The sequence below is a fragment of the Coffea arabica genome, chromosome 7c (assembly GCF_036785885.1).
Source record: "Coffea arabica cultivar ET-39 chromosome 7c, Coffea Arabica ET-39 HiFi, whole genome shotgun sequence".
Taxonomy (NCBI): domain Eukaryota; kingdom Viridiplantae; phylum Streptophyta; class Magnoliopsida; order Gentianales; family Rubiaceae; genus Coffea; species Coffea arabica.
In genome coordinates, this window is record NC_092322.1 from 2540252 (window position 1) to 2555156 (window position 14905).

General features: G+C 35.1%; 1 protein-coding gene and 1 long non-coding RNA gene across 4 annotated transcripts; one reads left to right on the forward strand and one right to left on the reverse strand.

Annotated features, from left to right (window-relative positions):
• Positions 1–7682: 7682 nt before the first annotated feature.
• LOC113701392 (uncharacterized) lies at positions 7683–10915 on the reverse strand. 3 transcript variants are annotated; one of them, XR_011817489.1, is made up of 3 exons: positions 10695–10915; positions 8266–9192; positions 7683–7922 (listed from the first exon to the last, which is right to left on the reverse strand). It is a non-coding gene; the product is annotated as an uncharacterized lncRNA (long non-coding RNA). The 3 variants fall into 3 exon arrangements; XR_011817488.1 differs by having other exon boundaries at positions 8266–8388; positions 8508–10915; XR_011817487.1 differs by having other exon boundaries at positions 8266–10915.
• A 989-nt stretch (positions 10916–11904) lies between these two features.
• LOC140010375 (uncharacterized) lies at positions 11905–14905 on the forward strand. The gene is made up of 2 exons (XM_072057113.1): positions 11905–12476; positions 14471–14905. The coding sequence occupies exon 1, from the start codon at positions 12096–12098 to the stop codon at positions 12471–12473; it is 378 nt and encodes a 125-aa protein (XP_071913214.1). The 5' UTR covers positions 11905–12095; the 3' UTR covers positions 12474–12476; positions 14471–14905.

A 14905-nucleotide genomic window follows, 5' to 3' on the forward strand; every position in this document is an offset into this window, starting at 1 on the left:
GAGGACGGGGATGACGACGTCAAAAAGCCAAACAAGCGTCCAAAAAGATGTCTCCTCAACGGACGAGGATTATGAGATAACGGAAGCTACGGACACGTGTATGTAAATTTGGGGATAAAGCGGATTGGCTTTGCCACGTTGTCAGAAAATCCCGAACTCGTAATGCCGCGACGTTTCATTCATTCTCTCTTCCCTACCCTTTTTACTCTGTATGTATCTTCTGCTGCGTTTACTCCTCCTCCCTATGTCAAAAATAATAGGCTCTATTTGGATTCAAGCTCGTTTGGATTGACTATTTTTTCAAAAACAGTTTTTCAAAAACAATAAAAGTTACAACAAAGTATTCTAAAAGATAATCTAAAAATTAATTTAAAATTTTTTAAAATTTTACCAAATATCTCAAAATAAAGTGCCAATAAAAAATATTTCAAAATATTTTCTAAAAATATTTCAAAATATACTCTAAAAACTCTGCTACAGCAAAGTTTTTCAAAAACATCCCCAAAAACAGCTAATCCAAAGAGTTTTTCAAAAATTAAATTTTTAAAAAATATTTTAAAAATAGTTTAAATTTTTTTAAATATTTAAAAAGTATCTCAAAATATATTCTAAAAACTCTTTTATTCTAAAATATTTCAAAATAATTTTAAAAAGTACTCTAAAAAATAGTCTAAATTTTTTAAAAGTTAAAAAATATTTCAAAATATATCCTAAGAAAGACTCTTAAATATCTTAAAATATTTTCTAAAATATGGTATAAAAACTCTGCTATAGTAATATTTTTTAAAAATAGCTAATCTAAATGGACTCATTGTACTTTAGTTTGCTAATTTTCATTTACTTGTATTATTAACATATTTTAAAATTATTTTTTATTTTACCTATATCACATCAAAATAAGTGTTATAATACTTTTTTAAAATATTATTCCAAATGATCTTCTGTCCACATACACTCCAAGTTCTTCCCTTAGGTTTTTCTTTTCTCGCTTTATAATCTTTCTAGATCCTCAATGGCGCTCCGTTTGAATTAACTGTTTTTTGAGGTATTTTTGAAAAATTTTATTATAACAATGTATATGAAAAAAAATTTACAGACTAAATTTTTTTTTTTGAAATATTTGATATATTGTATGGATGAGATGTTTTTTGATTTATTGTGTATTATTGTAGCATTGTATTTGGAAAACTTGTTTTTGAAAAAATGGCAATTCCAAATAGAGCCAGCATTAATGAAAAACTACTTATTCCAGGTCAATTAATCAGTAATTCAATCAAATTAAATTGGTTAAAAATATTTTTTGCTACAACGAAATCCAATAGCATTGATGAAAACCTATTTATCAATCAGTTTATCGATAATTCAATTAGGTGAAATTGGTTAGAATATAATTTTTGCCCTTTTCACTTCCAATCAAAATTGAAGCCCATTTTATGTTGATTGAATTGAAATCAATTTAACTGAAATCAAAAATCGATTTGAAAGTTGGTTAATCAATTTGGTTGAAGTCCCAGGATTTAGAAGTCATGATTCATACCCGTCACCTCTCTCCACTTCTTAAATTCCATCCATCTATTGTTAGAAAAAATTAAGAAAAAAACTTAACCAATTCAAATTTTGATTAAAAAAGATAAAGTTCAACATGCACTTCTTAAAATAATAAAACCACATGTTTTTACTTTGACTATAAATATACATATCATATATATTGTAAAATAATAATATACAACTATACATGTCATATATAATATAGGGGGTATATGGAATAGTGAAAAAAATTAACTTCAATTTTTTGATTAAAACTAAAATTGGTAATTCATAATAGTTTTCAACTAATTGACCGTTTTCAAAAATCGATTTTCATTGAAACTGAATTGAAATCAATTTCCATGATAATCGATTCATTAAGTTTAATTAAATTGAGCCGAAAATTCAATTAACCGAATTGTTGCCTACCCCTACCACACTTAGGATGCGTTTGATAAAATTGAAATCTGAAATCAAGTTTGAATTCATTAAATTATTGAATTGTTAAATATTAAATCTAATACATGTGAGTGTATATTGCATTCAGTGATAACTGAATAGCTTATCATTTAATTTTGAAAGCAAGTTTTGGCTAGAAAAATTCAGTGCTACTTAATTAATTCAGATGTTCAATTTTTTATTATCAAACGTTCTGAATATGTTAAGATATGAATTCATTAAACTTAAGTGTTGAATTGAATTATCAAACAGGGCCTTAGTTTCAACTTTTTTGTGAGTCAACTAATTCCCAGTTTTCATCAAAAGCGATTAATGCATAATTAGGTCTTGCTTGGATTATAATTTTTCAAATTTTTTATTAAAAAAAGAATAGTATAGCAATATGAAATACACGACACACAATGACAATTGGAAAGCGTGTCAGAAGAATAATCTTCTTTTTTAATGAAAATCCAAATGCCCTCTAATTTTCTGAAAACTTCATTTAAGAAATACCATGTTGGCACGCTATAAACTCCCAAGAATGTTTCCAAAGCTTCAAATAACAAACCTAAGAAAGAATCAATTGAGCTGTTGTCTTGGATCAAATCAGTCTAAATCTACGTACAGCATGACCAACGATGTCTATATCTATCTGCTTTTTTAGCGTCCCGCTGTTTTCATAAGATGTCATCAGTCAGATTATTTAACATACCGAGCGATTAAGATGTCATCCTGCGCTGTGCCTTGAAAACAAAAGATTTTCCGTTTTGCCTTTTGCTACTGAGAAAGAGGATAAAGCCGTTTCTTTTTGGGTCGACTCGGAGGGTAAAGTTTTAACTGAACTCAAAATTTCGTCATCCAATCGAAGCCGTCAATTTAAACTTTACACCGTGAAAGAAAAAGAAAGGAAAAAAAAAAGGTGAAATTGCCGAACCACGTATTGATTTGCGGTGTTAATCATTCTGACGCCAACGATTTGGAAGCACAAAAGTTTGACAACAATAATGACTGTGGGGCTTCTGTTGGAGGATTTGTCATCGTCTCTCAAATCAATGTCTGGGATCGGTTGCCCGTCAAGATTTTGACACGTATACGTCTCATCGGAGCTCCGGTTTTTGCCCTCTCGTTTACGTTGCTGATTGCTCGAATAACCCTTGCGAAAAGCAGAAATTTTGAGCCTTCGCGGATTCAAAACTATCAATAGATAAACGAGGTAAATTACATGTTTTGGTTTTTCTTTTTCAGAATTAGAATGTGAAGCTTTTTAGTAAGTATTACTTTCAAGTTCCACCAGCTTTATATTTTTGGTATGATGACTTCTGCTGCTGCTGATTTCATATGTTAAACAATTAATTACTTCCATTTTGCTGCGATATCGGATTTGTGGACCATTTGTTGTACTTTTAACGTTGATTGGGTTCACCCCAAGTCACGTAAGTATCTTTTTCCTTTATCGTTTTGCTGGAGACAGAGGTGGTTGATTTATTATTATTATTTTTTTGGCTGATGGAATGGGTGTCCGGATCAATCTTTACGAATCTGATTAATCTCACTCCGACCTGGAAGAAGAGGCCCCATCCCCCGACTACGATAGTCACAGGACTCGGACCCTTGCGGACACTGGACACCAACTCCTAAGAAGATTTGTTGAGACTAATCGAGTTGTTCATGAAGGACAGACAATTTAGTGGGAGGCATGGGTCGAACCCTGACCTCCTACCTACCGGGTTTAGCTCAGTGGTTACGGAGGTGGTTGATGAAGTTGTTGCAGTTGCAAACGAAGGTGACTGAGACACGTGACACTGCCATTGTCAGTGCTAATGGATGGCATTAACCAGCCAGTTGTGGCTTCAAGGACATGGTGAATGTAGTTCTTCTGAGTTGGTGCTTTTTTGGGATGCCAATTTCCAATTTGGTCCAATAAAAATGATTAGAAGCTAGAACTCGCAAGAGATGAATTGGATTGAATGGTTCGAGAGATGAGGAAGAGATTCGTAATTTAAATCTTCTCATTTGCATTAAAAAAGGAAAAGGTTAGAATTTTTAAATTTTTTTCTTTGAAGTACATAGACAAATAAAGCAGTCAATTCAGCTGATGGAGACATAAAAACAAATGATCAAGGACTGGAAAAGGTACTAAAATCTGAATTTTGGAGAATAGGGCAAGTGGATCGATTGGGCAACATTTATTTTTATTCACTTCCGTCACCTTGAGCGTGAAATAAAAATTGCTTGCATGTCTGAAAGACAGCTGTCGTAATCGTCAACAAAGAAATTGCGCAACTTGCTCGCGCAAATTGTGTTAGTTTAACACCAAAGCCCGTCATGTTGCCAATTTGCTTGAAAAAGAAAAGGTAGTCAAGAAAATGGCAAAAGCAGCCGTCACCTCCTCTCAATCACGTCCTCATTATTCAAGTCTTCTTCACTTCTAGCAGTCCCAAACATTTTTGCTTCTTCGTAGGTATGTAATGGAGCTGAGTCGAGCTTGAGTATTGCTAGCTCGAGTTTGATTGAATTGAAAAATCTCAAACTCGAGAAAATCATTAAAAGTTTGAGACTTGACTCGTTAAAGTTCGACCTTTAGTCAAGTTTTATCGAGTCGACTAATCAAGTTTTTTGACTCGATATCTTATTTGTAAATTCAATATAGATTATACCCATAACAGTCATTTTATAATTATAATACATATATATTATTTAAATTATACGGCTCGACGAATTACGAACGGCAAAATTCTGACTCAAACTCGATTCGAATGTGTACTCGAGTCGAGTAGCTCGAGACTCGGGTGAAACTTGGTTTGACTGAGTTCAAAACAAGTCATTGACCAAGCTCGCGAGTAGCTCGGCTGGCGTACATCCCTAGGTAATATTCAGAAGCATATTACCCATTACTATGAACTAGTATTTCAATTCAATGGTGAATAGTCTATTTGGGTGAGAGAAATTTATCATCGCTTGAGATAAGATTATCAAAGTGGTGCATGACTTTCTCGGTATCTCATCAAAGCCCAACAATGAAGAGCCTAAAGCTCTATCCCATAGTTCAAACCAAACTAGTGTAATGTTCATGTAAAATCTAAATTTAGGGTTCTAATAATTATTAAGCATGCAGGATTATAGAATTGAAGGGATAAAATAATAACTCAAAATATATTTATGTAAGAGAGAAGAAAATAAATAATTTACACTATTATTGAAATATGAAACAACAGAAGAAAAAGTCACGTCACAGTAAAACTTTACATACTCCTCTTGACTAATTTCTAAAAAATATCCTAACTAATATCGTATTTATAATCTATCAGACTTGTTGGGTGAAAAATCACTTGGATGATCAATTATCAAATAAAACACATACACTGCTAAAAGCCCAACTTTAATAAAAAAAACTTGTAAAAAAATGAATAAAAACTTCTAAAGTTAGTTCATTTTATCAACATTGCCTCATTTGAATTAAACTCTCAATCGAGGCGAATCCAGCTCCATCTATAGCAATAATTCTATTGAAAATTCAATTGGCAAATAGACGATACGCAACGCGTCATCTTCATCTTCATTTTTACACATAATAGTGGGTGCACTTTATATTTTGCAAATAATTTTTCAATAATTTCATCATGATCAAGGTACTAATTCATACAAATCTATTAATTATCACAGTCATCATATTTACCACCAATATAAGTGTCTAAGAATATAACATTATATATTGTTTTCTTTCTTGCTAAAGTTATCACTACAAATAAATCAGAGTAGCTATAACCGTACTCATCCAAAAAATTCATACCACAAATTAAGTTTCTCATGTAAAAAAGTTTTTCAACTCCAATAAAAAATGATCAACCAAATTAAATATTTTTATCATATTGAAGAGAGTTCGAACCAACAAAATTTTCAATAACAATCTTTTTTCCTTGACATTTTAAATTAGAATTTTCTTCTTCTTTTTTTTTTTTTACCAAATTAACAAATTCATTTTTTGAAAAAAATTTCATCACTCTTAATTTTTCCAAACAAGATATGCAAATCAAAACTTTTAAACATATAATTTTCTTCATCAAAACTTTCAAACTTTCTATGTTTTAGGTGTCAGAAAAGCTATTCACCCCTTCCTTGGCTTATTGGTCTGCGAATGAGTGTTACTTTCGCCATTATTTTGCAAGTAAGTATTTATTTTACTTTCGCTGCTTAATTATCTATGCTAAAATTGGTTTATTTGGTTCAGCCATGGTTTACTGATTAACTTCATATTCTGAAGTCATGGTGATTTGACTAACTAATCAATGATCTCTTGCTAATCCATACACCCTTTTGTATTTTGGTATAAATAAATTGAATCTATACATACAAGACACACACAAGTTGTGACACAAGCATACCTTTTTTTTTTTTTTTTTTTTTAGTTAACCGTCTGGAAATTGCTAATTTGTGATTAGAATTTGAAAGCTGATGAACATTGAACTTTCAGTGGGTGTGACTTTTATTGTCAAATGTGGTCCCAAAAGAATCACCCAAAAATAAGGCAAAGATATACCCTTGGTGGAGGAGATCAAGAATGGAGCCCGCAAGGCCGCAAGTTGCACTTGGAAAAGCTGTTGGGTGGTTGCCACGTGGTGGAAGTCCACGTGTCCAATTTTCATAGCACATGGACAGGTAAGCAGCATCAAACAACTAGTTGACGGCGACAGCACCAGAAACCAGTGATCATAAATCACATCGTACGGCTGGCGTCGTCTGGTCAGATGCATGTGAGCAAGTTGTTCCCAGTTGAACTTGGGGGGCACCTTCTCGGACCATGGTTTGGTTGGTGAGGATATTTGAACACTGCGTGTGCTTTACTCCCCCATTTCGGACCGTTTTGCCCCATTGCTAGCTAAAAGTAATTTCGACGGCATCACTAATTTTGAAACTAACAACTACTTTCGCATCTAAAAACCTAAGAAATTACCCTTTATAAGTGAGTATTATCAATACAATAATGAAAAGTGACGCTTCAACACTTCTTAGCTTGCACATTTTAATTGAGTATGTGTGGTTTTGCTTTTAATTTTTTTTTTGATTTGATAATTGTCATAGGTTTGTTTGGATAGAGAATTATTAGCCAATATTTATTTGCTTACATCATCATTACAATTTCCAACACATATTTTTATCTTCTCAATTACCTTTTTATCTCACATACATCACATCACAAAAAGTGCTACAGTAAAAATATCTCAAATAATTTATAATCCAAACAGAACTACTCTTATTCTAATATATTCTAGGGGACGGTCCAACAAAATTTCGAAAAACAGACGAGAACTGAATTACCATCGAGCCATAGTGATACATTACGCACTCATGTATGTATTTCAGAGAAGCCACGTCAAGTGTCAATCTTTTGATTAGTGTCAACATATTTATACTCGCAACGTGTTTATCCCAGCCTCCCCAGTCCCACTCCCTGACTGACGGCCCCAACCCCTGCCGCCTTGAGACCTACCGCCACGACCGGAAAAGGCATCCCTCTCTATCTGTATCTCTCGCTTGCTAATAGCCTTCAAGACAGTACCCTCCTTGAGGCATACCGCCACATTCTAAGAATTGCAGCAGCTGTGGATGCCTTTTCTCCCTCAAAGATGTCCACCAAGACGTTCCCACGTCCCCTGAAGTTCTTGTGTAGGCATGCTAGAAAATTGATGAGCTTCAGAAACATGTAACAGATCATCTTTGCGTTGTGAACACCTCAAAAGTTTTAAATAAGTCAAAGTGCATGATTAACATCACACTAAATTTACACTGTCACGTTTTTATTTTCTTTCATCAAGACAGAATGTCAAATTCTTCCAGATACAAAAAGAAAAGCTTGCAGAGTAGAGGTCGTCCTGCTACATTCACTCGTGCTGCTTCTCGTGACAGTTACAGCTTGATGACCCCCAGTGGTGATGAGCAATGTTTGAACAAAAAGGCTGTACAGTTGGAAATATATAGTAAAATTTACCTTCATATAAAGACATTTATATCTTGGTTCTACATAAAAAAAAAACCCCAAAATTTTGATTGTAAGTTGATAAACAACAACCAAATCTTTGATTTGCCTCTTCTTCTTTTTCCTTTTTGGTGGAATGGGTGTTTTATCTCCAGTGATAAGCCAAAAAAAAGGTTTCAATTGTAAATGTCATTGACCTACTGAGCTTCTGTATCGAATTCTTTTTCAAACTTTTATCAGCAACCATGGCCGCATGGCCTTCAATATCAAGACAGCTCAATAGATGTATGATAAAAATATGCTCTAAAAATAAACCTATCTACCTAGTGAGGAGATAAAACTCTCTAGAAATCATCGGTTGGCCACATTGGAACATCACAACTAATCAGCGTAGAGAAATGCTTGCCTTCTAGTACTCAAGGAACTGTAGGCATATTTGTCGAAGGCTACAAGAGACATTATTGCTCTTTAGAAGCACCCAATGTTTTAAATGAAAAATAAACGTATGTGAGCATGCCTGTGACTACATAGAAATTTAGGCGTTTCGACAGTCCTGAGCACATACCTGAAGCGCACTTTCTGTGGAGTTCAACAACACCACCAAATCACCTTTCCTGTTAAATCAGAATACAAACACAGCTTAAAACAGTCCTTTACCATCATGAGTAAGACCAACCCTGGACTTTTGACCAGGAGGCCATTTGGTTTTTATTGGTTCAGTTCTCTTGAATTCTGACTCAATCGTATCAGCAATAACTCTGCAGGGAAAATTGACTGCATGAAAGGAGTGGCCTTCAACTTTTAAAAAGCAAAACCAGGTGATCTCAAACTTATTGGCCTTGTCGGAGAGAAGCATAAGACTGACAATGAGTCAAGTATGCCACATACAGACATTCAAAAGGAGTTGACTTTCAAATTCCGCAAGTGTGTATTCCCAAATCTGAAAGTCTTCCCAATCTCAGCACCGTACAATTGATGCATGAAGCATCATTTCACCAAAAGACACCCTCAAAAAGGTAAGAATAAGCATACCTTTGTCACATGCACCTTTACTTCCTGGGCCAGAAATGCTGCTAGAGGCAGAAAAGCCTGGGCTGGCCGAATCAACAGGTGGATTTCCAGTAGCTGCAATTATTAAAAAATGAGCAGGCATAACTTTCATTGCCCCAACTTCGTTTCTGAACTTAAAAATGGCGCATACAACTCCTTCAGACTGTCATGTTGGAAAGTTGAAGCAGTTAATCGTGATCCTGCAGAAATGAGGTTCACATTGATTGAAATTCAGATTCCACCACAACATTTTTGCCATTGTTACTCCTGATCCAACAATCATCAGCAACAATTTGGCCTGCTCTCCATAAAAAGTGTCCTGTCCCAGTTCAGAGTGTTGCATGCAGAACGGAAATGCCAATGAATGAAATAATATGGAATGGATGATCAACAAAACCATGTGTTTCTTGAACTACCAGATCTACAAGTAGAGACAAGGACTACTGATGCTCAAGACTCTTACAATCGTGGGGTGATTGCTTTAGTCACTGGTTTCTTAATTGGAAAGTACAACAGGATAAGGTTATTTACGCAAGCCTTTTCTCTTGCTCTGTGAGATAAGGGGTACTTCGTGCTCAATGATGTGTTTAGATATGCTGATCATGCTAAACCAAACTCAAAGGTTGGAAAAGGCAGTGGAAACAGCGACGCACTTGGATGTCAGACCCAAATCCAGGTATTGTTTTAGTCTTTTCTGGCAAATGTTTTGTCACGACTTCATATAATGGTGAAACCGTTGTTGTCACAACAAGAAAAGCCAAGTGATTGCTGAAACACAATCAAGGATTCATTACGATTGGTTGTTCAGTTTCACAACTGTGTCCTTGAGCATGATAACTCAGGAGCAATGCTTTTGACAACAATCAAAGACCAAGAATTTGGATGTCAGTTAATAAGAGTAGATAAGAAAGGTGAAGAGAGCATTATGCAACCAACGTTCACCAGTCATGCAATCATGCTGACAACTTAATAACCACAGCATTGGCAGGATGTGTTGTTCGGTGTTCACTATTTGTTTCAACCTCTCAAGATTGAATGACATGGTACAAAAAAGGCATCTGCTTGGAAATAAATAATTATGCTACTCTAAAACCATGGCAACTTGAGTGAGGCAAAAGCAACTCTTGAGCAAATACAATCATTGTCGAACAAAGCTTCTGCACAATTCTAGTGTTTTCAAACGTAGCTAACAAAAATTTCATGGATGAACGAACCACAGAATTGTTTTTCTCTTGCAAATCATAACCCAATCTGTCCTATAAATTTTAAAGATCGGTTCGAATTGATGTGCTTAAAAAAAAAAAAACTGTTCTGCAACCGAAAATGATTTGCACAATGCACGTAAAACCAACTGTATAAATAAATTCTGCCTTGGGCAATAAACAGTGATCAAGAAATAGAATTATCTCAAGGTCAGCCAGCTTACGCAGCTATATCAAGTTAGCAGAGTTATTTCACAAACGGGTAGTGCAAAAATTGCTTATAGAAATGAAAGAATTTGGAGTAATTGATAACCGACGGAATCAAAACTGGCTCTAGTCTACGGGCAGAAGAATGAACCGCCGGAAGCTCCTATGAGAGTTAAATTTTATCCTAGACTTGCTCGGGAAATGTGCGACTTTACAAGAAAAACTCACAATTTTACTTAACCAGGCAGCTTACGATATTTCGACGATAAAAAAACAAATAATATGTCGGGTACCTCGCCCAGCCGGCCTTGGTGGTTGATGGCAGCAACGGCGGCAAACGATCGGGTCTAGACGGAGATACAGAGGGAAACAAACAAGACTGCGGGAATCCAGCATTGGCTTTGCGCGGTTTCTCTTTTATAAATTTGTTCTTATGATTTTTTTTTTTTTTTTTTTTTTAAAGAGAGAAAACAAACAGAAGTCAGACTTCGGTATGTAAACAGCATTAAAAGAGAAGAATAGACATACCGGCGTTGCTTAATTACGGTTGAAATGGCAATAATATTTAGTGAAATGATTTTGCTGAATATTTAATTTCCACACCTAATAAGGAATTGTTAATATAAATGGAAATTACTTATTTTTACCAAATGTATACTTCTTTAATTTCTTATGGTGATTTGCCATAGTTATATATTTTAGTGCTAAAATTGTCCTATATATTTAAGCATGAAATTAAATTTCTTTTAACACATATATAGTCATCCAAAATCATATACTGTAATCAGAATGAAAGAGAAAGAAAAGAAAATCTAAATTATTTACTAAATTAAAAGTTACTGCATATTTAGTCAACATGATTTCTTCGTTTATTTAGTATCATGCATTATGCTTTTTTCCTTCTTTACTCTTATTAACAATTTCCTTTAATGCTAAAACATATACTATTGGTTTTTTTTTTTTTTTTTATGAAAGATATTTAACTATCATAAATTATCATCCAAAATTAGAAAAGCAAATACATGGTTAAAAGTTTATAAACAATTAATGTATAATAAAGAAATTTTAATAAAAAAGAAATTGCTTAAATTACTTTTACCTTTATTTTGTCAAATGGCTTAAATTATTTTTACTTAACATATTCATTTTACTTCCTTATAATAAATTTACGAAAATTAACTACAAACATAATGAGGGTAAAATCTTTTTTCCCCCTTTTGATTGAAGACGATTCTCATAGCTAGTTTGGGAGATGATATTTGAGCAGAAAATAAAAGAAGGGAAGAGAAGGTTAGATCTTTCCAACGACGTTTGGGAGTTTTAGTGAAAAAAAAAAAATGAGATTGATTTGGAAGGAGCTACAGCTTGAAAATTTTTCCATCCCAAATCGAGCGGTAAGCAAAGGAAAGCTACAGAAAACCTAAAAAAAAAATTTTTTAAATTGCCTTTCACTTCTTTTATTATTCTTTCTTTTTTCTCATTAAAACCTTTCTCTTCTTTTCTTTTCTATCCTCCACTCCCAAAATAGCTGTCAGTGTCGATTTCCCCAAATCGACTTCCTTACGAGTTACTACTACTAAATTAGTGCAGTCCTCGATTTTGCCTCGTTCATTTGACCTCAAGCCTCGAAACCGCACTAACTAACGATTCTCGCTGGGAAAAAAAAAAAATAGGGAGAGAGGAAAACTTTGGAGATGGCAGCAGCAAAATCTTTTCTTCAATCTCTGCGACGCTACATCACGAGGCCATGGGAGATTACTGGACCCTGTGCTTCTCCAGAGTACCGGGGCGCCGTACCAAAGGCCACCGAGTATCGGGTCCATAGCCCCGCCACTGCACCCGTTCCGGCTATTGTGCCCACTTCCAACCCGGAAACCGTCTACGATATCAAGTACTTCTCTCGCGACCAGCGCCGCAATCGCCCTCCGATTAAGCGCACCATTTTGAAGAAGCCTGATGTGGAGAAGATGATGAAGGAGACCACCTTCGATGTCAATAGTTTCCCTAGGCCTTATTTGGCCGCTACGATTGTGGAGGATGATAACGCCATCGGTGGTGGTTACCAGAAATAGAAGGCAAGCAGGCTACCCTTCTTCACGCTATCATTGCTCTTCCCTTTTCTTTTTCTTTTTCGGATTTTCGAATCTGGGGTTTTGATCCGTTTCTTGCTGACTTTAATTGCTGAGATTGTGATGTCGGGTTAATCCTCAGTTGTAACTCACAATAGTAAAGAGATTGTCTGTGATGTTTTCATTTGGTTTATGTAGTCTTCTTCTTCAGCATTATTTGGAATTGGGGCTTTAAGGAACGTAAACGAGGAATCTTGACTGAACTCTCTTGTCTGTGTGTGGGTTTAAGGAGGTTGCTGTTTGATTGAAGGGATTGTGACTTATAAGTCTTGAATGGATTGGGGATGGAGTTTGACTGGAGTGGATTGAGAGATTTTTTATCTCAAGTTAAAGGGCTTCAGAGATGCACTACGGGGTTTGCTACCATGGCATCTTTAAGGATTATAACATGTGATCACTGGGACAATTCTTTATAACTCCCGTTTAATTTGAGATGCCATAGAGGTTGTACATAAGGGAATGAGTGAGAAGTCGCTTAATGTACACCTGAAGAACTGATTCCCAGAAGCAGCTAGGCGAGCTTCTTACAGAAGCACGTAATGTAAGTTTTTCTGATTGGGAAGCAGGGTCCGGGTGACATCACAGTCTGGCCTTTTTGTAGTACTCATAGTGGGGCTTGAATATATGGGGGAGATAGTACTGTTATTTTCCTTCAAAAATTGTACCCTGACCTTAAGTATGTATTTCATGTTGAATAGTGCCTTGGCATTGTGCAAATGCTTTTCTATCAGAATACGGGGTGTCTTTGGCAGGTTTGTCAGGGTACTTGAGCTTATCTTTGGAATTTGAGATTATCACTTCCTAGACCCAGTCCAGGGAGGCAAAGGCAGTTGATTCTGTCAAAGGCATATATTTATTAGAATTATGATCGAAGTTCAAAGAAACCTGCAAACAGCCTTGAAGAGTACAAGGCAGTTGCAGATTCTATTTGGAGTTTGGTGAATTTGGGGATGTTAAGATATTTCTGGCATGCTTATGTCCTGGAGGTTGACCATTCTTTTAGAACACTTACTTAAGGATTGTTATTCTCTACGATTTTCAGAAAATCAAATTAGATTTCTAATGTCTTAGACACGCCAGCTAATACAGACCATAGGTCATTCTCTGAATATCATTTTGGCAGTATATTAGATGCCATGATCGTGATTTAACATTTGATGCAAATTTATTTGTTTACCTCTTGCACCATCTTTTGATCAAACAAATTTGAGACTTATTTGGTTCCGAGTCGTGATGCCCCTAGGGTGGTTACTTGTAGTGTAATCTGGAAAGGGCTTCTACTTTCAGATTTCCCACTGCGAGTGAAGCATGAACTTCTAACATATTGATTACACGAACATAAATTCAACTCATCAGTACAAAGTGAATTTAAGGAAGTGGGTTTGTTGTGCACATTTCAGATGCAATGAATTACTTTTAGTTTTTAACTAAAGTATTTAACAAGAGTTACACGAATTATGAACTTTTATTTTTTCTAGAGAACATACTAGACAAATGTAAATTGTCTGCCTGAAATTGTGCTAGTAAAAAAAATATGTCAATGCATATAGATTAGGAGACGTTTTTCCTGCCTCCTTACATTAAGCAGATGCCTCTATTCCCAATGTGGTTCAGTAGCCCTATTTCCTTATGTAGGTCTTAAGGAACCTTATATGGTTGGGAATAAAGAGCAAGTGATTCAACCTTGACAAGATTTGGAAGTCTATGAGAGAAGAAAAGGAGAACTATCTCTCTTTCTTTGGAAGGAAGGGGGAAAGGATCAAATTATCATAAGAAAGCAAAATTTTTTGATGTTTCTCCCCTTTGGTTATGTCCAGCTTTTGGGTCAAGTTGAGCACTATGTTTGAAATCTACATTTATACCTTTTGCTGTTTGAACTACAAGGCACTGGTCTACTTAATAGGTATTTGCCTAATATTCTTTTTCTGTTCTTCCTGTAGACTCGTGAGCTTCATTGAAATGACATTGGATCCCAATGACTGCAGAGAAGGATGCTTCAAATTGTCATCCAAGTTTTGTACACTTGGGCCCTTACATGTGTGTGGTTGATTATCTGATGAAGAAATATTCTTGTATTTTCTCTTTTCTTTCCGACTTTATGTTCAGATGTATCTGATGGAAATAAACTGGATTACAACCTGAAATGTCCAGCAACTTTGTTGCTAAAAGTTTAGCTTCTCCCCTTGATTTTTCAGATTGTCCAGGAACCTCCTGAAGGTGTAGATGGTGTTGGCTATATTGTTTTGCACTTTTGGATGATCATCATAATTAGCCCAGTGACTTTAATTGATTGTAATTTGTAAAGACAATATTCCGAAACTTCCCCTCAGCCTGGGGGTTAGCCCATGGAGGATGCCAATTTCTTTTGATTGATA

What these genes read in the sequence shown, in the direction of transcription:
- LOC140010375 (XM_072057113.1), top strand. Translation starts at nt 12,096, where the DNA reads ATGGCAGCAGCAAAATCTTTTCTTCAATCTCTGCGACGCTACATCACG.